The following is a 24,574-nucleotide window of genomic DNA, read 5'->3' as shown; positions in this document are numbered from 1 at the left end:
AGCTTTGCTAGAGATCTGGTTAGTGTTTGAGAGTGTTATTGTTTCTCTATTCCTTCAAGCTCTGTCTCACTGAGTTTGGCTCCCGAGAAGAATGCTCCAGTACTGTAGAGAACAATAGACGGGGGTCTTACCAACGACATCAAAACATACATCACAAACTAGTTTCATTTCATTTATTTATCTCTCAGTACATATAGCAATTGACCACATGACCCCTTCTGTCTTTGCCAATTACCAATTTGAAGTCTTAAGACCTAATAGAGCCCCTCTGGATTATACCCACAAGGTAAGTATTCTGAACCATTGATTTCTAGTGTACAAATTTACAATACCTGACAAAATGTATTGTTTACGTTGTAAGATACAATGATGTTTCTTCAAAGAAAAGCAAAGAAGGAGACAAATAACTTATAGCCAAGTATCACACTTGTTACAACCATGACACGAGGTCTGAATAGAATTGTATCTTCTGAATTACTTCGTTAATAGACACATAGTTTGACTTTTCTCATGACCAGTGCAACTATTAAAGAAACACTAGTCAGGAGTGTTGTAATACTAAAACAAACAAATTGTCCTTATACTGAAGAGGTATCAACATAGGCTTCTCACCATTTCTTCAACTCCCCAGAATAGGAGCACAATACAGATTAAGATCAGCTGTTATCCCAAAGAAGATTGCCGGTATACATGTTAAGATTTCAAAGTACACTTACATACAGACTATTTTAGCATGAAAGATAATATAATTCAATACTTAACACATATAGCTGTCCATGAGTGAGGTCACATCTGGTGTGATCATGCCCCAGGCCATCCCATGATTAGTGTGGGAAGAGGGAGGAAGGTCTAATCTAGTAATGAGCAATAAATGTCATGTAACTCTGTGCTGTACTACTGGAGTAAATATATGTTTAACGTAAAAATAGGCATTGCAGCAAATAACTGACATTACAGCTCCAGGGCCCTTCCACTTGTATTCTGAACAGTACAACTTTTGTTATTTGTTTCTGCCAGAAATGAAAAGTTTACCTCTGTTATTTGGTCAGCCGCCACCTAAACGTCAGGCACCAGAACTGACAGGTTTTTTTTTTTTTTTTTTTTTTTTTAAATCAGCAGAAACACTGGCACTTGATATTAGCTACAACCTGATGGTATCATTTTTATCGGGAGACCAAGGGGCACGCTGGGTTGTAGAAAATTGGTGCCGGCTCAGTGATCCAAGATAGAAATGTGAGGAAAATGTGTTTGTTTTTTTTTAGCTAAATTTGAGGTTTGCAGGAGATTCTGGGTAGGAAACGTTGGGGGAGCCACACAAGGCACATCTCGCTGGACTCTGCTAGGTGTCTAGTTTTCTGAAATGTCTGGGTTTTGTAGGTCAAAACCGCAGGTTACCCCCTTGCAAAACAAAGTTGTTTTGCGATAAATAATTTTGATGTCTCCACAATTAGTTTTGAGTCATTTCCTTTTGCGGGCACTAGGCCTACACACACAAGTGAGGTACCGTCTTTATCAGGAGACTTAGGGGAATGCTGGAGGGAAGGAAGCTTGAGGCTCCCCTCAGATTCCAGAACTTTACATCACCGAAATGTGAGGAAAATGTGTTTTTAGGCAAATTTTTAGGTTTGGGTGACAGAACCTGGTGAGAGCCCAACAAGTCACCCCATCCTGAATTCCCCTAGGTGTCTAGTTTTAAAAAATATCTGGGTTTGGTAGGTTTCTCTAAGTGCCGGCTGAGCTAGAGCCCAAAATCTACAGCTAGGCACTTTGCAATGAACACGTCCATTTTCAGTGTAAAAATGAGATGTGTCCATGTTACGTTTTGGGGCATTTCCTGTTGCGGGCACTAGGCCTACCCACACAAGTGAGGTACCATTTTTATCAGGAGACCTGGGGGAATGCTGGGTGGAAGGAACTTTGTGTCTCCCCTCAGATTCCACTACTTTCCATCACCGCAATGTGAGGGGAAAAATTTATTTTAAGCCAAATTTTGAGATTTGCGAAGGATCCTGGGTGACAGACCCTGGTGAGGGCCCCACAACTCACCCCATTCTGGATTCCCCTAGGTGTCTAGTTTTAAAAAAATGTACAGGTTTGGTAGGTTTCCCTAAGTGCCGGCTGAGCTACAGCCGAAAATCCACAGCTAGGCACTTTGCAAAAAACACGTCAGGTTTCAGTGTAAAATGGGATGTGCCCATGTTGCGTTTCCTGACGCAGACACTACGCCTACACACACAAGTGAGGTACCATTTTTATCGGAAGACTTGGGGGAACACGGAATAGAAGAACAAGTGTTATTGCCAATTGTCTTTCTCTACATATTTGTCTTACAAATATAAGACAGTGTGTAAGAAAGAAGTCATTTGAGAAGTGGCCTGTGATTCACATGCTAGTATGGGGACCCTGGAATTCAGAGATGTGCAAATAACCACTGCTTCTAAACTCCATATCTAGTGCCCATTTCTGAAATATATAGGTTTCCTTGATACTTATTTTTCACTCTTTATATTTTACCAAATTATTTGCTTTATACCCTGTATACAATGAAAACCCATTTCAAGGTGCAGCTCATTTATTGGCTCTGGGTACCTTGAGTTCTTGATTAATCTACAAGCCCTATATGGCTGAAAGCAAACAAAAAGTAAAAATGGGGTATGTCCCAGTAAAATGCCAAAACTGTGTTGAAAAATGTGGTTTTCTGATTCAAGTCTGCATGTTCCTGAAAACTGGGAAGATGGTGATTTTAGCACCGCAAACCCTTTGTTGATGGCATGTGCAGGAAAAAAAAACAGATGCTTTCTTCTGCAGCACTTTTTTCCCAAAAAAACAACAACTTCTAGCTGTATTTTGGCTAGTTTCTTGGTCTCCTCCAGGGGGAACCCACAAACTCTGGGTACCTTTAGAATCCCCAGGATGTTGGGAAAAGGGGCGAATTTGGCTTGGATAGCTTATGTGGACAAAACGTTATGAGGGCCTAAGTGCGAACTACCCCAAATAACCAAAAAAAGGCTAAGTACAGGAGGGGGAAAACGCCTGGCAGCGAAGGGGTTAAGCATTCCTAAGGCTGGAACTTTTTATTTAGAGTCTGGGAGCACAGGAAACTCTAATGGTTGGTGCTATGACTGTATATTTTGTGGCCTAAAGTGGTTTAAGAAAGACACAGACACAAGTTATTTTGATTTAATAATGCTTTGTTTAAAGTATTGCTCGCACTGATTCTGATAAACACTGCAATGCTTTGTTGACAATAGTGATTGCATGTAAAACATGGTTACTGATTTCAGTGATAGTAGACTGGCTTTTGAACAGGTGATTACCAGTCTTTTTAATGTGGCAAACCGCCTTGGCAAAGCCAATAGACCTGCTTTATTTATAGTGGCACTCTATTAAATTGTAATGTGCTATCTGATGTAGGTGTGGTACTGTGATTTTTTAGGGTCATGAACCCATTATGGGTCAAATGTGATTTCAGAATGCCACCAAAGGGACGTCCACCTGCCTGATGTATATATTTGTAAATTAGTGCACAGTATTAAGCACTGTGTGTAATAAATGCACTATTCCTTCTAAAAAGTAAAAGCGCAGAACAGATAATCCTTTATTGGGTGTTTTTATTGCGAGACAGTGAATGGCGATTCCTAGCCCACACCACCACCACGGAGTAGGCCTTGGACTGCGCTGCTTTGCTAACTTGAGAGAGGCAAGCACTAAAGTGCGTGCTTGGTTTCCAGTGAGGGTATAATTGTAGACCCATTACTTGCGCAGGCCTCACATCCTGCATGTCTAATAAGCTGATTTCTGTACAAGGACTATTTCTCATTTTCTGATCCTGATTCCAGATAAATTCATTTTCTTTATTTGTGCAATCGTTTTTCTTTTAACCTTGTTTTATACATTTTTCAAGCACTGAAACTACAACATGTAAAGGTAATTACGGTATAAGTATTTAGTACATACATCAGGCAAAGTACAACAGAAATGTGCAATCCTACATTGCCAGTAGTTGCTTTTAGATAATCAGTATTCAGCCTAATCACAGTACAACTCTTTTATATACAGAAACGGTTTTATGCACACATTACAGTTTTACCTCAGTTATGTGATGCCACTCTACCTAGGGCATGCTCTTCATCTGAATGTCTAAGAGCTACGTATATTCCACGGGTTCCCCTTAAGTTGAGGATCTTCAGTTCTGAATAATGTTCCTCTCTCTCTTTGTACTAGGGCAGACTCTTTCAACCGGTCCTTAATCTTAGAAAAGAGATCCTTCATCCAGCAATACAGCAATCTTCTTTTTGCTAATGATAATATTCCCCCCAAACTCCACACAGGCTTTGGGATCTGCTTCTTGTAGCCTAGCCATACAGTTAATGGTGGGCATTCTACTCTGACCACCACAATGTGCCCAGTGATTTGTGTCACTTCCTCCCATTAATGCCTGACCAGTGGGAATTCCAAGACAGATTAAAAAATCCTGCGGGTCACTTGTGCATCTTCAAGGTTGTGTTGATTTATCCCGGTCTATTCTGTGTCAGTAACTAGGGTAACATCAGAGTCTTGTTTAGAAATTCGAAATGTATCAACTTATGTCTCTAGTTAATGCACTAATTTAGTTGGGTGCAGCAATATTTCCATACTTCTAGGTGGATATCAGTCCCTAGGTCAGTTTTCCACTTGTCAAGGGCTTCAGATTTAGGGGAGGTGCAAGACTCCGTATACCCTGAATATAGCCTTGATATCCAACCCCGCTCATTGGAGTTCGTAATTAACTGGTTAGGCAGAGGGAATTCCTACCGCTCATCCCGGAAGGACGGCCAGCAAGTCGCTGTAGCATGCCGCAATCAGAAGTAGTCAATAATGTCTATAGCCGCCAACGACCAATCCCCTTTAAACTGGTTAAGTATAATGATTTTGCCATTAATAAATAATTGTTGTGGACTTGTTATCCTGGCATTTGTCAGTGTGCATACTACCTTGATCGAGCATCAGGAGAGGCTAGGATTATTGGGGAGTGGGATATCTAGTGATTATATGTGTGTCTCCCCTTCCCTGTTTGCCTTTGCACATAGTGACCAGTTGTACAACACACAGATCAAACAGTCTGCATTGGTTTCGGATGTTTTGCAGCTACTCAAGTTCATAACTCTCCCTTCTGAGCTTCTTTTATCGTTATATGGGACTCAGTAGTTTGATCTGTACCACAGCCTACGTAGTGAGACTGTGCAGCATGATAATACCTTTCCATTTCTGGCACAGCAAATCCCACTGTCATGGGGCTATAAAGTGAACGTCTCCCAGTATACCCTACACCACTCTGGCCAGAGATGACCTCAACTTATGGAAGAAAGCACCCCAAGTGGTATAGGGATATTATACAATAGGTATAAGAATCCAGGCAGTACCAGCATCTTGAGCAAAGCTATCCTGCCCGCCATGGAAAACTGCAGCATTATTCATCCATCAATCTGTTTGTTTAATCTTACAATTAAAGATCCCCTATTTTCCTGAATAACCTGTTGTCTGTCTCTAGATAGCATTATTTCTTGCAATCTAGCACATCCACTGCACAATCACAAAGCTAATCTGATTGTTGGGGTTTTCGAGCAGCTCCTGTCAATGGAACCATTTAAGACATTGACCAATTAATACGTAAGCCCAATGTTGCACAATAGCGCAGCAATTAATTTATATTTGGTTCAAGGCAGTGTTTGAAATGGAAAAAAGAAAGTGCCGGTACTCTGTGCTAGAGTACCTGCTTGTTTTCTGAGAAGTGCCGGTACTCTCCAATTAAAGTATTACGCTTTTCTTGGTATGTGCCGGTACTCTCCCTCTCAAAATAAAAAAGTGCCGGTACTCAGTACCGGACAGTACCGGCCCATTTAAAGCACTGGTTCAAGGTGTGTTTTGAGATTCTTCACAAATTGCATTCAATCATTTTATATTTATTTGGGAAGCCAATTCCTCTGTGGGAATGTTTACTTTATTAGTAAGTTGTGGGGGGCTCAATGGAAGGGCAAATAGGAGGAGTGATAGGGGGAATCCCCACACAGTGCCTCCGCCTACCTGGAAGAATTCAGGACTCTTAGTGCAATCTTAACCTGCCACTGGTGCCCACATAACTTCAATTTCCTTTGCTGCTCGTTTTTTCAAGCCAACACTAACCAGTTAACGAAACTTAAATTGTTGGGTATGGATTCATATCAGTCTAACAAATCCTGGCTTGTTTTCTTATTCTTTATCTCTTTATTTATATTGTTTGATGTAAATAAAAGTGAGAACTCTTCCGCTGTTCTTAAATGCTGTCACCCTGGTTAAATACGGTCTTGAAATCCTACCACCTACTGTTATCTTTTGGCTCAATACTTCCTTGTTTTTCTATGGTGTGTTGTGTTGTAGAGATCAGGTATACATAAAAAGCCCAATACCTTGGCTCCAGAGTGCTACGTAAGAATGCTAAATGATAAGACCAATGTGTGATCTGTTGTATCCTTCCTGGTCTGTGTGGATCTGGCACCATTCTGATCTGCAGTATGGTCTACAATGTCCACACTTAACAGATAAGTATTCCAACCCTAAGCCAAACTGGCCTTGTTATGTGGTCTGCCAGATGTTAAGGGCTTCATTCTGCAACGACGAAGAAGACAGGTTGTGATCTCTTGAGACACGGCAGAAAGCACAATGTCCAGACACATTGTAAGTGGCTGTCAAAAATGATGAAACTCGTCTCTCATGAGTAGATTAATAGAGTTCAAAACTAAATGTCTGTATCTGAACGTGTTTGGGAACTCTTTTTGAATACATAACCCTATTCTTGCTTTGCGCTTTGATATTGTAGCTTTATTAGTTGCCACTGTTTGGGTATTAAGTAATTACTATATGTGAAAGCCTCCGGCTCTTCCCAAGGGACTGAGCGTCAGAGGACCTTCGCCCTACACGAATTCTTGTTCTGAATGTCTCCTCCAATACTCTTAGCCTCTCATTTCAGTCCTTTTTAGAATTATTACGGCAACCACATGAGCTTATATCTCAGATATTTATTTCTTCTTTCTGTCAAACACGGGCACGTGTATATTTTCTCCCCAACAAATGAGTCCTTCTGTGAGCCTTTTACCTTGTCTCCCTCTCTGTCCCACCTCCCTTACCTTATTCACCTCTCTCCCTCTCCCACTGCAGCAGGGGAGTGTCCCTGTGGGTTGGAACGCATTCCAATTGGTCGTTTTCCCAAGCTCTGGATAGCTATATGTTTATTGGTTTAAGAAGGCTGTGTACACCGCAGTTATATTATCAATATTCGATGTTTACCTTGTAACTAGAAAAAAAGAGAGATATTCGGATAAGAATATTTCCTTGCCTGAACAACTGCCTTGATGCAAGGTTTCATGAAGCGCGTTTAAAACTTTAGCAGCCACTGCAGTCCATAATTTCTCACATCCAATGCATTCTTAAATTCTAGGGCTTTAAATAAAACGTAAACATATTTCTCTTTCGCATCTAGACTTTTATGTGTGTCACGCTGTGCATAAATACAGGGTCAACGAGGCACCCTGTGCGCATCTCGCCTGCAATCCTGAGTTGTAACTGGCCTTGTCACAGCGCTGACAGGTTTCACATTAGCCACCTTGTCAGTTCCAAAGCAAGGCAGAGGGTTATCAAATCTGCAGTTAGCGGAGCCCACCTGCTGCCTGCCAAAGCAGAGACAATATAGCGGGAGCATACTCCTCTTCAGCAGCACAAGATGGAAGATCTACAGCCTGCTCCTTCGTGTAATAAGGCCGCGTCCATCACTCACAGACTTCTGACAGGCACCGATTTGAAATCCTTGGCAGCTTTCGATTTCAAATGGCACGGTTCTTGCAAGCAGAAACCACTCCGTGATCATAATGCACGTCTAAAAATATATATCTTTAACAGTAGGGGTGGATGGGCGAAAGTTGCATAATTTATTTTCACGAATTTGCGGGAAAATTGTGTTTACTGCAAATTTATTTAGCATGAAATGTGTCCTTGTATCCAAAATGGGCGCCAGGAAGTATTTTGGGCTAAAAAAAAAAATAGCACTTAATCGAGGGACACGAACAGTAGCCGCTAGCGTTTTGTTAATTTACGGAGTTGAAATGTTCCCGCGATAGGACACGAAATTATGCAGCGCGCCATAATCTGAGGCATTTCGTGTAACATTAAATGCCGACCATTACGAAAAATAACGCCAGCGTAATTAGATTTTCACTCGGGCCTAGTTAATACTGTATTTTGAACACACGGCTAATCATTTTTTTGTAATCAAAGCCGTGAAGCATGTACAACCCACGCATGAAATTATTTTTGGAACACCACAATGAAAAGTCTTTGCACAAACGTGTTTGGGATTTCGAACAATTTATCAAGGCAAAGAAACAAGGCACACAAGAGAGAAAGTTCATGATAGGGGAGGAGAAAGAAGGAAGCCACAGACATCAGGGCGGCGAGACCAGTGCAGCCGCACCTGGGGCTGACATTTGTGGGGTAGGGTGGAGATTGGGGGAGGTGGGCCCTGTATTTAAAAATATCTTATGGGTATAAGAGCAAGAGAACTTCCTTGTGCTTCCAGCAGTTTTTAGGCAACAATAAAAATGTGAAAATAACTCTGGTGATTAATGTTCCTGCTGGTGAGAGATGGAATTTTGACAGTTTTGATTCATTATAGGTGCGCAGAGGGTTAATGTGCCTGCTGCAAAGATCGTGTACCAAGCAGGTCACAGAATTGAGTGTGAGCGAACTAAACTATGGCTTGTGCTATAAAAAATATATATATATGTCGTAGAGGGGCTATGGCGAGATGAGGGGCACTGCAGGAGTGTGGTTGTGAGGGAACCTGTGGAGGAGGTCGTAGTCGCACTGAGTGCCAGCAGTGCTAAAGCCGGTCCTGACAGAGATGTATGAGTGCATTTATAATGGATTTAAGAGTCATCCTCTTCCCTCCCCCACCAGCACCTCTCTCTCATTAACGTGACGAACAGCATCTCACATGTCACTTGTTGGTAACACATCAAACAAGCCTCATCAAACCAATTGAAGTACTTCGTCGCCCACCTTGAAAGCACTTCAAGCCTCTTAAACAACCATGAAGCGTTATGTAAACACTATTACAATACAGTAAAATAATGAACTGTGCCGCTTGGTAGGAAGACACCAGTAGGTTAGTGTGCGGCATGTGAGTACATTGGGAGTTGGCTGTCTAGTGGGCATATAGCGCTCCCTCGAGTCATCGTGTAACCCTTGGCTCCTCTGGTCACTCCATCTCAGGTTTGTCACCTATTTCCTCCACCCTCTCTCTTATAGTTCTTCCTTATACCTAATCCCCTTGACCCTCTGCCTCCTCCTTCCTGCTCTATCACTTGTCCATGACACTTAGTAGCTGGGTTGTTCTTTCAATCTCTGGCCTCTTTCCTCTGGGCACAATTCTGAGACTGGCTTAAACCTTGTTTATGACGTTTTGCTTTCATTTGTTACTTGCTGATTCTTTGTAAGGTGTTAAACCCAACCCACTCTGTGGTTCAGCATGCTAACAGGTACTCCCATGATCTTCTTTACTGAGATCTGCTTCACCTGCTTCGGTCTGGATCTAACCAACACGCGTTTCATCAGATTGGTGTAACCTAGGACTCTGTTAGGGCTAGAATAAAGTATATAATACGTATCTTAATGTACTATATAACCCAGACACGTATGCTGTTCGCTGAATATCAACAAGGTCAGGAGATATATCCGAGAAACAAAGCCCGTAAATGAAAAGTATTGGATAGAGTCAGACTGAAACATGTGAAACAGAACTGTATAAAGAATATCAATTCTTGATCTGAATGTTTTTTGAGTGCCAGCATTCTATGTTGTAACTCGGGAACCTTTTTCTCGAACTTGGGGGTGTTTGTGTGGCTGCCCCACCCCCTCATTTGCTGAGCACTGAATTCTTGAACATAGACATTCTTACTACACAACTTACCACCTGGGAAGCGAGCGGCAGGCATTCCTCTGGCCACCAGATCCTGTGTGACCTACTCTTTTGAGCTGCACTTTATAAAAACGAGAAGAAGAAAAAGACTGCTTAATGAAGCTGGGAGTCGTAGTGGGAAGTCGGGTTAGAGTGGGGCATTTCAAGGGGGAGACAGCCTAATAAAGATGAGCTGGAGGTCAGCTTTGGGCAGGGAGTGCATGACGAATTGTGTCGCCTCGGATGTCCTTTTTGAACAGGGGGTTTGGTATTGATGGCGTTAGCATTGCTGCTGTTGAAGAAGAGTGAACGGTGGGGAGGTAGTTTCTGAACAACTTACAACAGGATCAGCATGGTTCACAGATCGCATTAGTATTCATCAACAGTTTGCCCTAGAACAACACACACTTCTGAAGCACAAACAACGAGCTATTCATTATTTAAAACAATATGACCGATTAAAGTGAAAAGCCTGTTAAAAATGTTCAGATATGTATTCGAATGCAAATATTACAGAGGGTTCCCAGAGTGAACTGCATGGGGCAACTAATATAGTTCATAAAAGGGTGCATTTTTATTAATAATGATTTTTTATTAATAAAGAATAACAAATCAACTATGAGCAGTAGGTCTCTATACATGTATCTGTGTGTTTACCATTCATATCAAATATTATTGTGTAACAAGATATACTGCTCTCTGCTTGGTTAGGGCAGATAATGTTCATTCTGCACACATTTCAACGGGAACATCGGTAAATGTTCTGATGGATAAATACTTACTTCTCAATGTCATTATCCCGGTTTGAAATTTCCATGAAATTGTCTTTGAACCTCAGGAATGTAAAACCCAATCTGCAGAAGCAAAAAAAAGTTTCAGAAGTCAATAACCTCAAACTGCCACAAACAAGACGACTGTGCTTAAACAAAGGATGTAGGACAGAGTATAAAAATGAATTAAAATAAATGAAACATTTCTACCCATTGGAAGCAGCTTTCCATTGCAGAACGCAGACATGAATAAACCAATGATTATGATTTCTTAATAGGAAGACTTCCTGGGAGATCCCATAGGTCTTAGAAAAGGCAACGCTTTGCAATGGGAAGCCGGTGTAAATCCCTAAGGCAAGGGGGGCAGAGAAGCAGTGATGCAGGCCAGGAATCAGTAGGGCTGCAGCAATTTCAATAACCTATGGATAAGAGATCAAGTAAAGAAAGAAACCTAAGTTGAGGGAGTTGCCATAATTAGTAACAGATAAACAGTCTAACCGCTTTCAAGAGGAAGAGGAGGATTGAGCGTGTGCAGTGTCTGGATACAAAAGAAATAGTTCTCAGAAACACAGCTGATGAGTGGAGAAGGAAAGGGTCTGAACAAAAAGGAAACTTAAATTTGCTAAGCAGCTGGAAGAGAGAGGTACGCCAACCTCAGAGACCAAGAAAAAGAGGGCTAGATGGTCGGACAGACCATGGTGAGCATGTTATCTTCAGTTTGAAAAGATCTATAGAACTCATGATGACTAACACTAGGCCCCCTGAGTGGTAACTCGGTCTTCTGGTGCTGAAGCAGCAAGCAATGATTCACAAGTCCTTCGCAGCAATCCAAACCCAGGCTTCCGTCTGCAGATTACACCAGTCTTGTCTAATATTACTTCACCTATGCCTACTGTGGCATTTAGGCAAGGTGTGTTAAAGACAGCAAGCCATGTTATCAAACTATGCCTAGAGAACACATCTTGTAATTATGACTCAGTATTCAATATCAGTATCAAATTACGGAGCGCACCTTCACCCGAAGGGTTATCTCAACGCTAAGCCAGAGAGGCCAAGGGCATACAAGTGAGTTGCACGACGTAAACGGAGGCAATACAAATTCATTTTTAGCAGCTTCCAAAAAGTTAAGTTGTACCGAGTATCTATTAGTGCAAATGCACTCCTCACTGGGCCACCTAAACAGAAAAACAGCTGCCCTTTTAGCAGCTTCACTAAATGACATGGGTCTTCAGAAGAGCTAATGAGGAGTGCAGCGACTGCATAGGGACCTAGCACTGAAATGTATCAGAAACAAGGAGCCTAGCACACAGACCCTTCAACATGCATTTTAGAGAACATTAATTTATAATCTATGGTGGATATGCAACTAGTGCACTGCCTAGAAATTGAAAAATCCCAGAGATGATTTAAGAGAATTCAGGCAGCTGCCAAATGTACCCAGTGAAAACTTGCAAGAAGCTATTTAAAGAGTGTGAGAAATTGGGTTGCTGATTAACGGGGTGAGAGCCCTGGTCAAGCAGGAACCACAATCTTAGTCAGGGTAAGGAACAAGCCAATTCTAAATAAACCTGTGCTCAGCTCTCTGTTAGCTTAGCACAGTGCAGCCAGGCCTAACTTAGAGACAATGTGTAAGGTACTTGTGCAACCCTTTAAAAAGTAATAAAGTAAAACATTACACAAAAAAGAGTCTACTCCAAGTTGGAAAAATAGAGCAAAATGTAATAAATAAAACAAGACCAAAAATGCAAACATTTTATTAGTAAAACCGGGAGATATGAATTTTCAACCAAATTTAGTGAAAACAGCACCAAAAAGAACAAAGCACCAACTCGAGATAGGTGGTCACGCTGGACCGGGTCAAAGTGACACTTTCAGGACGACCGCAATGGAGCACAGGTCGGATACAGTCACTCGGTTAGGTCTGTTGAAGTTTATTTTCTCAAGTTCGTGCCAAGAGTCCTCTTTGCATTGAAGAGGCCGCAAGGAGCAGGGAGAGCATACAGGAGGCAGTTTTGGCAAAGTGCGAATAGCTGGTCGGCATTGCGGGTGGGTGTTGCTGGAGCTTCACATTGGGGATCCCCACGAGCGGTCGATGCTGCAACTCGAAGAGTCAGACTCATGGAGCATTGCGCTGAATTGCGGTGCAAGTGGGGAGGTCTTATTGCAAACTGCCCCGTTCATAGTCGAGCCCAAAAACTTGAATTCAGCTCCCATGAGACACACCAAGGGTCCAGGACCTCAGAGACACCACTTAAAGGTCAGGTAATTACTGCATCTGGGACTGGGGGCTGGTGAAGGATGTTGGGGTGCCTTTTATGTTCCTGAGGCTCAGATCAGGAGGCGAGCAGAGTAGCTCTTATATTCACTCTAGTGTCCAGGGTTCAAGATGAAGTTGCAAGTCCAGCCTTTCCTCCACAGGCAAGAGGGCAGCAGGCAGCAGAGGATGGCAGCAGTCAAGCAGAGTGGCAGTCCTTTTAGCAGCACAGCAGTCCTTCATGTCAGAGTATCACACGGGTCCAGAAGGGTACTGAAATGTTAGTGTCTGAGGTCCTTTTCTTATACCCTGGCACCCTGGTTCTGGAAGGTGGGAGAAGCTTCTAGACAGTGTCTTTGAAGTGTACGACATTTCCTGCCTCCTCTGCCTTGGCTCCAAGCTGGCTGAAGTAACAATGTGAGGTCTTTAGGTCTATGTTTATGACAGCTGAGCACAAACTATTCAGTTTTAAAATATCTGCCCCCCCTCCCCCATACTATCAGCAGATGGCTCATCCTGGCACACCTAATTCCTCTATTGTATGACTGTCTGAGAGGAATTCACAAATTCTGTCAGTTACACCCAGTCATGTGACCTTGGCCTACAGGCACAAAAGGGCTAAGGGCAGGAAAACACCAACTTTCTGGAAGTGGCATTTTCAAAATTGTATGATAAAATCCGACTTTTCCATAATAGAGGATTTATCATTACAATTTCGTAGACACCAAACATGGCATAACGACCTGCTCCCAATCGGGAATTACAGCTTACTAAATGTAATAAAGAATCTCCAATGTTATCCTATGGGAGGGGTAGGCCTAAAAGTAGTGAAAAACAAATTGGGGAGTTTTTTTCCTATAAGAACATGTAAAACTTAAAAGTACGTCAAACATTTTAATTACAAACAATCCTGTCCAATGAGCTACCTAGGGCCTACCTTAGGGGTAACTTATTTGTAATAATAGGGGAGTTTAAGGCTTGTCAAGGGTTTTAACTCCAAATTGGCATGGCAGTTTAAAACTGCATTCAGGCTGCAGTGGCCAGCATGAAACATGTTTTAAGGTGCTACTTAAGTGGGTGGCATAATAGGTGCTGCAGGCCCACTGGTACCATTTAATTTACAGGCCCTGGGTTTATGTTATACCACTCTACAAGGGACTTATAAGTACAATAAATATGCCAATTGGTATAAGCCAATTAAACCATGTTTAGGGGAGAGCGGGCACAAGCACCTTAACACTGATTAGCAGTGATAAAGTGCACAGAGTACTAAGGCCAACAAAAACACATTCAGCAAAGAATTGAAGAGTGAAGGTAAAAAGGCCAACTGGGAGATTCAATAGTGTGCCATTTCCATAGCAGAGTTTTGATTTTAGCAATTCCTGCATGGCAAGCACTGAATTGTTAAAGTCAAGATATGTATAGAAATGTTTAAGAAATAACAGAAGAGATAGGCTGTTCTAAATCATCACTGTGCATGAAGTAGAAAGGAAAAGCTTGTTTGAGTGGGAGAATAATTCCTAGATTTTCCTCAGCACCAAAGGTCCAAGTATGAATGCAAAAACGTGCCCAGACTCATATAAATGCACCAACGATTATGTCCACTATTTTACTAGAGTGTTGTTTCACTTGCCTAATTTTCACAAAGATATAATTCTCTTTCATGCAGCTGGTGAACTTGGCTGATACAGTATAGTTACGTCAGAAGAGCTTCAGAAGGGCTTAGGTGTAATTTTCACAGTTGTACAAATGTACTGCACATGAACAAAGGAAGACCAGGAGGGCAAAATATACACAATATGAAAAGGGGCGGGAGTGAGAAAGCCATGGCAACATCAGACGACTGAGGAGGACAAGAATGGTAAAATAGATATGGATGCAAAATGGGGTGACAGAAATGAATAACAAAACAATGAATAATTCCTTGATCCCTATTTCTTCCAATCTTGTCAAAAGGATAGCATGGTTTACAGTGTCAAAGGTAGCTGACAAAAATAATGAACGGAGGACCACAACACCACCATTATCAAGTTATAGGTTAATGTTAACCAACTGTCTGTTAAGGCACATCCACTGTCGCAGACTGTACTTTGGAGAGTACTGGAGCTATTCAGGTACTGCTTCTTTCAGTATCTCGGCATGAAATGAGACTGAACTAAAGATGGACAATCCTGCAAAGTGAAGCTTAATTTTCTTTTCTTTTCCTTTAATCAGAGGGGTACCTTTAGCATACTTCAGTGAAGTGGAAACCACGCTAGCTGTCAGGGAACTAGTTCAACATTTAAAGAAACATGGATCCTTTCACCATCGCATTTAAGATCCATTTGAAAATAAAAGTAAGCATGGATCCAGAGACAGACAAAAATTTACACCTCAACATTAACTCTTTAAACTGCTCAAAGGTCCAAAATGATAAAGCAATTGATGAAATCACACAATAAGGGCAATTTTATTCACCAAAAAAATAGAGAGAGAACATCCTAAATCGGAACAGTGAAAACAGTTGCTACATAGATGTTATAAGGGAGGAATAATCTGGGGGAGTACTGAGGACTACTATAGTTCAACCATAATCTAAACAATGTTCTTCAAGTCATTACCTGCAGAGCAAGAAGTTGACAATAGTAGGTACTTGTCACTACTTGTACAGATTAAGTTGAAGAGAACAATTTTAGCACATAGAAGTAATCTCTGCATCCATTTCCTTTCATGTAGATGCTGCACATTTGAAATCTTTAGAGGAACCGATTTGCAGAAGATTTATTTTATGATACAGTAATAAAAGGAAAGAGCAAAGAAAACCCAGAAGGAAATCTCTATAAGTTGCTGACGACAAAAGACGGCTATTCAGACACATCACTGAGAAGAAAACATTCCTCAGCAGTATGGATCTTCAAAAGTACAATTCAAACATCAGATTTTCACATGAAAAAGAGATGTTTCATTATAGGTGGTTTGGTGGTCCATATATTTAGAAAACATCAGTAAGAATTTATGGACTCTGCAAAAAACTATAGGGATGGGATATGGCAGTTAGAAATTACTTTTGGGATTAGTGGAAAACAATTTCTGATGAGTGGTCATCTCTGTGTGGAAACCCAGTAAAACAGAATCACGTAAACTGCGGTGAAATATTTCATTATTTCACAGCTATGTAGAAAGCATAACCAAAACGAATGTTCAGATCTTTTAGCATTATATCATTATCATACCCAACTGCTAAATGAGGGAGAGTGATACACGACAAGGAATGCCTATCACCACCTGGAGGACAAACTTATGATTTAACAATAATAGCCTTGCAATAAAATCACTTGTTTAAGATCATATTTTGTTACATATTTTTGTAACTGATGACAGAGTCAGCAATGATTTGAAAAGGTTCCTAAGTAAACCAGGTCTATGTTTTATAATCAAGGCCAGGCCGCTGAATATCTTTAGGAGTGGCCAGATCCTGCATTTGTTTAACTGTAAATCAGATTAACTATCACCGCCAATGGAAAGGGACAAACACATGCCTAATTAGCAATAAATTCACACAAACGTTGGACAGGGTTCGACCCCAAGGAGAACAACTAACCAACAGCTACTAACAGGGAATTATAGCTAGAGATAAGGCTGACTAACCAACATATGAACTACCACAAAATGTTATAGATTTCCCTTTATAATACAGTAATAAACATGCCAAATGTTTTCTAGCTTTATATTTACATCAAAAGTTTTAAAACACATGCCAAGTATTGAAAATGTCACAAACCCAGTGTACATCTGTTCGTGGCATCAGTCGCTGAAGATTCACATGTTGTGCATAGCCAGCCATCTGGTGTTGGGTCGGAGTGTTACAAGTTGTTTTTCTTCGAAGAAGTCTTTCGAGTCACGGGACTGAGTGACTCCTCCTTTTGTGTCCATTGCGCATGGGCGTCGACTCTATCCTCGATTGTTTTTCCCCGCAGAGGGTGAGGTAGGAGTTGTATTGTAGTAATAGTGCCCATGCAATGGAGTGACTAAGTATGTACCTATATAAGGTTGAAATGATATATATACAAATAGTTGAAGGTAACTTCCGAACTGCTACAGGCTCCCGGGGAGGCGGGTGGGCACATGCAAATCTACAGCGACTGATGCCACGAACAGATGTACACTGGGTAAGTGACATTTTCAGTTCGATGGCATCTGTCGCTGCAGATTCGCATGTTTTGCAATAGCTCGCCATCTGGTGTTGGGCCGGAGTGTTACAAGTTGTTTTTCTTCGAAGAAGTCTTTCGAGTCACGGGACCGAGGGACTCCTCCTCTTTGTCTCCATTGCGCATGGGCGTCGACTCCATCTTCGATTGTTTTCCCCGCAGAGGGTGAGGTAGGAGTTGTTTGTTAGTAATAGTGCCCATGCAATGGAGTGAATAAGTATGTACCTATCTAAGATTTAATATATTTACAAATGTACAAAGTTGAAGCTAACTTCCAAACGGCTACAGGCTCCCGGGGAGGTGGGTGGGCACATGTGAATCTTCAGCGACTGATGCCACGAACAGATGTACACTGGGTAAGTGACATTTTCAGTTCGATGGCATCTGTCGCTGTAGATACGCATGTTGTGCATAGACTAGTAAGCAGTTATCTCCCCAAAAGCGGTGGCTCAGCCTGTAGGAGTGGAAGTAGTCTGAAATAAGGTTCTTAGTACGGCTTGACCTACTGTGGCTTGTTGTGCTGATAGCACGTCTACACAGTAGTGCTTGGTAAATGTGTGAGGCGTAGACCATGTGGCTGCCTTACATATTTCGTGCATTGGAATATTCCCTAGGAAGGCCATGGTAGCGCCTTTCTTTCTGGTTGAGTGTGCCCTTGGTGTAATGGGCAGTTGTCTTTTTGCTTTAAGGTAGCAGATTTGGATGCACTTAACTATCCATCTGGTTATACCCTGTTTTGATATTGGGTTTCCTGCGTGAGGTTTTTGAAATGCAATAAACAGTTGTTTAGTTTTTCTGATGTTTTTAGTTCTGTCGATGTAGTACATTAGTGCTCTTTTGACGTCTAATGTATGTAGTGCCCTTTCAGCTATGGAATCTGGCTGTGGGAAGAACACTGGTAGCTCTACCGTTTGATTTAGGTGGAACGGTGAAATAACCTTTGGCAAAAATGTAGGATTGGTCCTTAGGACTACTTTATTTTTGTGTAGTTGGATAAAAGGTTCTTGTATTGTAAACGCCTGAATTTCACTTACTCTTCTTAGAGATGTGATGGCGATGAGAAATGCAACTTTCCATGTTAGGAATTGTATTTCGCAAGAGTGCATAGGTTCAAAGGGTGGACCCATGAGTCTTGTTAAGACGATGTTGAGGTTCCATGAAGGAACGGGTGGTGTCCTTGGTGGTATAATTCTTTTGAGGCCTTCCATAAACGCTTTAATGACCGGTATCCTAAATAGTGAAGTTGAATGGGTAATCTGCAGGTATGCAGATATTGCTGCTAGGTGTATCTTAATGGAAGAGAAGGCCAGGTTCGATTTTTGTAAGTGTAGTAAGTAACCCACTACATCTTTTGGAGATGCATGTAATGGTTGAATTTGATTATGATGGCAGTAGCAAACAAATCTTTTCCATTTGCTTGCATAGCAGTGTCTAGTGGATGGTCTTCTGGCTTGCTTTATGACTTCCATACATTCTTGTGTGAGGTTTAAGTGTCCGAATTCTAGGATTTCAGGAGCCAGATTGCTAGATTCAGCGATGCTGGGTTTGGATGCCTGATCTGTTGTTTGTGTTGCGTTAACAGATCTGGCCTGTTGGGCAACTTGACGTGGGGTACTACTGATAGGTCTAGCAGTGTTGTGTACCATGGTTGCCTTGCCCACGTTGGTGCTATCAGTATGAGTTTGAGTTTGTTTTGACTCAATTTGTTTACTAGATATGGAAGGAGAGGGGGAAAAGCGTACGCAAATATCCCTGACCAGTTCGTCCATAGGGCATTGCCTTGAGACTGCCTGTGTGGGTATCTGGATGCGAAGTTTTGGCATTTTGCGTTCTCCTTTGTTGCAAATAAGTCTATTTGAGGTGTTCCCCAACGTTTGAAGTAAGTGTTTAGAATTTGGGGGTGAATTTCCCACTTGTGGACCTGTTGGTGATCTCGAGAGAGATTGTTTGCAAGTTGATTCTGGATCCCTGGAATAAACTGTGCTATTAGGCGAATGTGGTTGTGAATTGACCATTGCCATATTTTTTGTGCCAGCAGGCACAGCTGTGTCGAGTGTGTCCCCCCCTGTTTGTTTAGATAATACATTGTTGTCATGTTGTCTGTTTTGACAAGAATGTATTTGTGAGTTATGATTGGTTGAAATGCTTTTAATGCTTGGAAAACTGCTAGTAGTTCGAGGTGATTTATATGCAGCTTTCTTTGATGTACGTCCCATTGTCCTTGTATGCTGTGGTGATTGAGGTGTGCTCCCCACCCTGTCATGGAAGCATCTGTTGTTATCACGTATTGTGGCACTGGGTCTTGGAAAGGCCGCCCTTTGTTTAAATTTATGTTGTTCCACCATAGAAGCGAGAGGTATGTTAGGCGGTCTATCAACACCAGATCTAGAAGATGACCCTGTGCTTGAGACCATTGTGATGCTAGGCACTGTTGTAAGGGCCGCATGTGCAACCTTGCATGTGGGACAATGGCTATGCATGAGGACATCATGCCTAGTAGTTGTAATATCATCTTCGCCTGTATTTTTTGTGTTGGATACATGCGTTGTATAATCTTTTGGAAATTTTGAACCCTTTGTGGACTTGGAGTGGCTATTCCCTTTGTTGTATCTATTGTGGCTCCTAGGTATTGTTGTACCTTGCACGGCAGAATGTGTGATTTTGCATAGTTGATGGTGAAACCGAGTTTGTAGAGGGTTTGTGTTGGACTTTTGCTTATGCAGGGTCATCCCCAGACTTTTTTGCCTCCTGCCTCCTATATTTTTCTGACATGTTGCTGTTGGCTTTTCCACTCTGAGCACTTTACCACTGCTAACCAGTGCTAAAGTGCATATGCTCTCCTGTTTAAATTATATGTAAGTGGTTCATCCATGATTGGCATATTTGAATTACTAGTAAGTCCCTAGTAATGTGCACTAGAGGTGCCAGGGCCTGTAAATCAAATGCTACTAGTGGGACTGCAGCACTGGTTGTGCCACCCACATAAGTAGCTCTGTAATCATGTCTCAGACCTGCCACTGCAGTGTCTGTATGTGTATTCTTACACTGTAAATTCGACTTGGCAAGTGTACCCACTTGCCAGGTCTAAACCTTCCCTTTCCTTACATGTAAGGCACCCCTAAGGTAGGCCCTAGGTAGCCCCAAGGGCAGGGTGCAGTGTATGGATAAGGTAGGACATATAGTAATGTGGTTTATATGTCCTAACAGTGAAATACTACCAATTTCGTTTTCACTGTTGCAAGGTCTGTCTCTCTCATAGGATAGTATGGGGGCTACCTTTAAATATGATTAAAGTGTAGATTCCCCTAGAGAGTAGATGGACATGTGGAGTTTGGGATCCCTGAACTCACAATTTAAAAATACATCTTTTAGTAAAGTTGATTTTAAGATTGTGAGTTTGGAAATGCCACTTTTAGAAAGTGAGCATTTTCTTGCTTAAACCATTCTGTGACTCTGCCTTGTTTGTGGATTCCCTGTCTGGGTCAGTTTGACAGTTGGGTTGTTTTTCACCTCACACCAGACAGTGACACAAAGGGAGCTGGGGTGTGATCTGCATTTCCTGATTAGCTATCTCTGCTAGGAGGGAGGGGTGGAGTGGTCACTCTCATCTGAAAGGACTGTGCCTGCCTCTGACAATGCTGTCTCCAACCCCCTGGTGTGTGTCTGAGGCCTTGCCTGGGCAAGGCAGGATTTCACAAGAAGGTGTGAGTCCCCTTTGAAGGAAGGTGACTTCAAAGACTAAAATGGGTATAAGAAGGGCACCCAAACTTACAAACTTTGGAAACACTTCTGGAATCAAGGGGAACCTCTGCCTGGAGAAGAGCTGATCGCTGAGGAACAAGTGCTGCCCTGCCTGTGACTGTGCTTTGTGGAGCTTTCCTGCAGTGCTGCTTCTGCCAGAGTAAGAGGGCAAAGACTGGACTTTGTGTGCCTTCCATCTTGAAGAAGAAATCTCCAAGGGCTTGATGTAGAGCTTGCCTCCTGTTGTTGAAGTCTCAGGGATAGCAAAGACTTCTTCCTGCCAGCACCTGGAGTCTCTGGAGAGACCCCTACTCTGCTCTGTGGTGCCCTTCCAGTTCCTGGGACCCTGAAAGGAGAGGCTGGCAGCCTAAGGACAAAAATACACGCACCGAGCGCCGTGCGGAGAAAAGATCGACGCGAATCCGATCGCGGCTGAGAAAACGACGCGACGCCGGCTCCGCAGCTGAGAAACGACGCCGCAGGAAACGCGACCGGAGAATCGACGCCCGGAGCAGGAGAAACGACGCGCAGCATCGCTGACGAAGGCTGAGAGATCGCAACCTGCGCCGCGGGACTTTCGGACCGTCGCGTGGCTGGCTGTTTCGACGCGCATCGCCGTGCCGAGTTGTTTTCGACGCATATAACCGTGCAGGGTTATTTTCGACGCACACCGCCCGTGCGGGGTTATTTTTGCCGCAAACCAGGTACATTTTCACGCTAGCAGCGCTAGTGTGTTGTTACAACTACCTAAAGACTCTTTTTATTTGAAACCTTTTAAAAATCATAACTTGACTTGTGTATGTTGGATTTTTGTCGTTTTGGTCTTGTTTTGTCTAGATAAATATTTCCTATTTTTCTAAACTGGTGTTGTGTCATTTTGTAGTGTTTTCATTAAGTTACTGTGTGTGTTGGTACAAATACTTTACGCCCAGCACTCTGAGGTTAAGCCTACTGCTCTGCCAAGCTACCAAGGGGGTAAGCAGGGGTTAGCTGAGGGTGATTCTCTTTTATCCTAACTAGAGTGAGGGTCCTTGCTTGAACAGGGGGTAACCTGACTGTCAACCAAAGACCCCATTTCTAACATTGGTGACCAGCGGTCGGGATTGGACTTGTATTTGTACTTGACATACAGTAATTAAGTGTACACTACTGTTTTGATCTCAGACCACTACGTGACCACATACTACTTGTCTTGTGATTCTGCTTTTTGTTCTCTGATGTCCTCCTGGAAGTATTGATAATATTTTTGGACTTTGGTTTTTGGTTGTGAAGCCTTTGCAGAATGGAAGTCAATTTCTGGCACCTATTTATGTATAAAAAGTGGCAGCTTAAAGCATTTTGCATGGAAAGGGGACTGGCTGTGAACAGGAAATCCAGAAGGGAGGATCTTGAGTCAGCCCTGTTTCAGTATGAATTGAAACGTTGTCAGGCAACACCACCAAATGAGTCTGAGGAGGATGACTACTCCGAAGAGGAGGAAACAGAAAGAGATGAGTGGCTCCTAGCTCGAATCCGGAGTCTGGAAGAGCTAGATGCAGAGCTTGAGAGGGCTGAGGAGGAGAGAGCCTTAGTCCTGGAAAAAGAAAGGATTGCAGCTCAAGAGCTGAGCTGTGAAGAGCTGAAGCTGGAGGCCATGAGGGCTGAGTCCAGTTCAGATGGTGGCAGCAAAAATCTTGTATCCAGTACTGCTGAAGAAGTGCACATGCCCAGAGATGTGGTGCCCTACTTGAAGGAGGGAGTTAACACACGCCAGGAGGTTCAGGGGTATGAGGTAGCTCCAGTGATGCACAGGGTCCCTGAGGTGGATTGGGGAACTGGCATGGGGAGTCATATTCCTACTGGTGGGAGGGACACTCTACTGACTCTAGTTGAGAGTGACAGGGAGAGGGGTTCCCCCCAGGTAGAAGTCCTGGTTATGGAGTGTGAAAACATCCCAGAAGAGTGTGGGTTGAGTGTCAGGGACAGTCAGGTACTGTCTCACCAGTCTCAGGAGGGTGATGTGGGGTGCTTTTTCAAAGCAGAGTCACTGGATGGTTGGGTGAAGGGTACTTTGGTTAATTCATGTGAGGGGCTGAGTGATGTAATTGCTGGAGAGCATATGTCTAGTCCTTATTTTCCAGAGCTATGCCAACACCAGGTGGAGTGTGAGTTCTCTGACCCCAGGGAGCTTACAATGGAGGCAGACTTCTGGGTGAGTACCAGAGAGTCTGAAGAGGCATTTGGGGGTGCTCCTGAGAGGAGTGGTCTAGGTAGTTCCCAACCAGGTAAGGTAGGGAAGGATTGTAGTGTCCCAGGTAGGTCCCAGTGTAGTGGGATGGGTGAGGGACCCCATGTCCAGTCTCAGAGGAGAGGGAATGGGGATGGGTTGAGGCCCAAGGTGCCCGAGATCCGGTCCCAGGTCCTGGAGGGTTCCCTGCGGGAACCCCAGGAGGGGAGCCTAGCCTGTACCATAGGGCCATCTGTTGAGGGAGACCCCACAGTGTCAGGAGAACTTGGGGGGGCGGCTGTAGCCAGCGTCCCACCAGTTCTGGTGTCTGGCAGTACCACTCCTAGTGAGGGGTTGCAGAAGTCCAGACAGAGGGTTGAGAGGGGGTTGCGGACCCCAGTGGAGAACCTGGAGGGTCAGGGGTCAGCTCTGAGAGCAGAGCCCCCCATGAATGACCTTGGTGAGACCATTTCTGGGTTGGGGGGAATCCAGACTCTGTCAGATGGGCAGAGGTCAGGAGACCTGCGCCAGCCAGACTCTTGTGTGGCCCTTCGGGACAGTGTGTCCCTTGAGGGGGGTAAGTGTGCCCCCCTGGAAGTCCTGGTGTGCCAGGCAATGGTTCAACCGCAGGGTGGTGACTCTGGGTTGAATGATCAGGTTCAGGGGGTAAACTCTGACCTGATGGGGGGTAAGTGTGCTCCCAAGGAAGTCCTGGTGTGCCAGGCAGTGGTTCAACCGCAGGGTAGTGACTCTGGGTTGGATTGCCAGATTCAGGGGGTAAACTCTGACCTGATGGGGGGTAAGTGTGCTCCCAAGGAAGTCCTGGTGTGCCAGGCAGTGGTTCAACCGCAGGGTAGTGACTCTGGGTTGGATTGCCAGATTCAGGGGGTAAGCTCTGATCTGGTAGGGGGTAGGTGTGCTCCCCAGGAAGTCCTGGTGTGCCAGGCAGTGGTTCAACCGCAGGGTGGTGACCCTGGGTTGGATGACCAGGTTCAGAGGGTAAACTCTGACCTGGTAGGGGGTAGGTATGCCCCCCAGGAAGTCCTGGGTTGCCAGGCAGTGATCCAGTCTGTGGGTACAGACCCTGGATTGGGAGGCCAGGTTAAGGGTGTCCCCCCTGACCTGGAGGAAGGGGCTACTGCTAACAGTACCCCTACCATGTTGTCTTCTGGGGGGGCCGCTCCTAGTTGGGTGGTTCAGGACCCCAGAAGAGAGGGCAGGGGGAGGGAAGCCTCACCCCTGGCCCTGGTCCAACCTGAAGGTACAGACCCCAGGTTGGAGGATCAGTTGCAGGTTAACATCCCTGCACTGATGGAAGAATTGTGCAGGACTGCTTCTACAAGCACCCTGACAGTTTTGGACTCTGGGGGTGCCGCTTCTGCAGGGAGGGTACAGAGCCCCAGAGGGGAGGACCAGGGTCAGGTTGTCATCCCTGACCTGGTGGAAGAG

At 43.6% G+C, this 24,574-nt stretch overlaps 1 protein-coding gene across 3 annotated transcripts in view; it reads right to left on the bottom strand.

Moving 5' to 3' along the window:
- ATP11A (ATPase phospholipid transporting 11A) overlaps positions 1-24,574 on the bottom strand; it is a 661,076-nt gene that overhangs the window by 161,036 nt on the left and 475,466 nt on the right. For all 3 annotated transcript variants that reach the window (XM_069205024.1, XM_069205022.1, XM_069205021.1), the window contains exon 15: positions 10,750-10,821. In XM_069205024.1, coding sequence (XP_069061125.1) covers positions 10,750-10,821 — 72 coding nt within the window. The remainder of the gene's footprint in view (positions 1-10,749; positions 10,822-24,574) is intronic.

The sequence above is a fragment of the Pleurodeles waltl genome, chromosome 8, assembly GCF_031143425.1.
Source record: "Pleurodeles waltl isolate 20211129_DDA chromosome 8, aPleWal1.hap1.20221129, whole genome shotgun sequence".
In the NCBI taxonomy this organism is placed as follows: Eukaryota; Metazoa; Chordata; class Amphibia; order Caudata; family Salamandridae; genus Pleurodeles; species Pleurodeles waltl.
Note: the sequence above shows the minus strand (reverse complement) of the source record. Positions and strands in the feature narration are given on the sequence as shown.